The 770-nt window shown below is 50.0% G+C and overlaps 1 protein-coding gene across 1 annotated transcript in view; it reads right to left on the bottom strand.

Annotated features, from left to right (window-relative positions):
* The window catches only part of EMH_0032180 (uncharacterized protein), a gene marked incomplete at both ends in the record, with an annotated part of 6602 nt that overhangs the window by 2281 nt on the left and 3551 nt on the right, over positions 1 to 770 (bottom strand). The window contains 2 exon segments of the mRNA XM_013494607.1: positions 202 to 286; positions 707 to 757. Of these exon segments, the coding sequence (XP_013350061.1) occupies positions 202 to 286; positions 707 to 757 (136 nt within the window).

Genomic DNA, 770 nt, shown 5'->3' with positions numbered 1-770 from the left:
CTCGAAATAAGCCCAAAAGATGTTCATGTGCATACACCGCAAGTTCCCTTGAAAACAGTCATGTACACCCAAAGATACATTGATCAGAGGAACAACAAAAGAACACCAAAAGAAGAATTCATGAAGTAGAGCAAATGAATCAGTCTGAATCAATCCTGTGTATCAGTCGAAAAAGCGGCAGCTGCCGAGGTGGATGCGGACCCCTTGGATAAATGACGGCAGCGATTTCTTCAGTGTCGAAACCCGAACGAGTTATATTCTTTAGCCTTTGTTCTTCTCCTATGCCCTGCAGCAGCAGCAGCAGCCGAAACGTCCACAGTTACATTCCTTCTACTTAGCCCGCTGGCAGCGCCAGGCTGCCAGCACCTCCAGCAACTGCAGCAACTGCAGAACTGCTGAAGTCGTTGATGTCGCCGCCACTGCGGTGTGTAAAACTTAGCACCTAAGATCTGAAATGTCTAAAATTTATTTAAGTGGGGTCTTGGGTATGAGGGAAGTAATCTACACAGGCGAAGTGTTTCGGGTGTTCATGCTGATCAAGACTGTTTGCTAGAGTCTGGGCAGAGGCAACGCTGTCTCAGTCTTGCTGCTGCTGCTCTGCGCCTCGGGCCTTTGTGGGGAGCCCTCGCGGGCCTTCGAGTGAGGTGTAGAGAATTTTCTGTCACTGATATGCAGAGTAAAGAAACAAAATTCTGCCTCGCCGCACATCGGGGGAATCCGCCAACTCCCAGAAGTCCACAAGGGTCAAGTCCAGGGCCTGTGCTCGCTGC

This window comes from Eimeria mitis, genomic scaffold (assembly GCF_000499745.2).
Source record: "Eimeria mitis Houghton genomic scaffold, Emh_scaff1217, whole genome shotgun sequence".
NCBI lineage: Eukaryota > Apicomplexa > Conoidasida > Eucoccidiorida > Eimeriidae > Eimeria > Eimeria mitis.
Note: the sequence above shows the minus strand (reverse complement) of the source record. Positions and strands in the feature narration are given on the sequence as shown.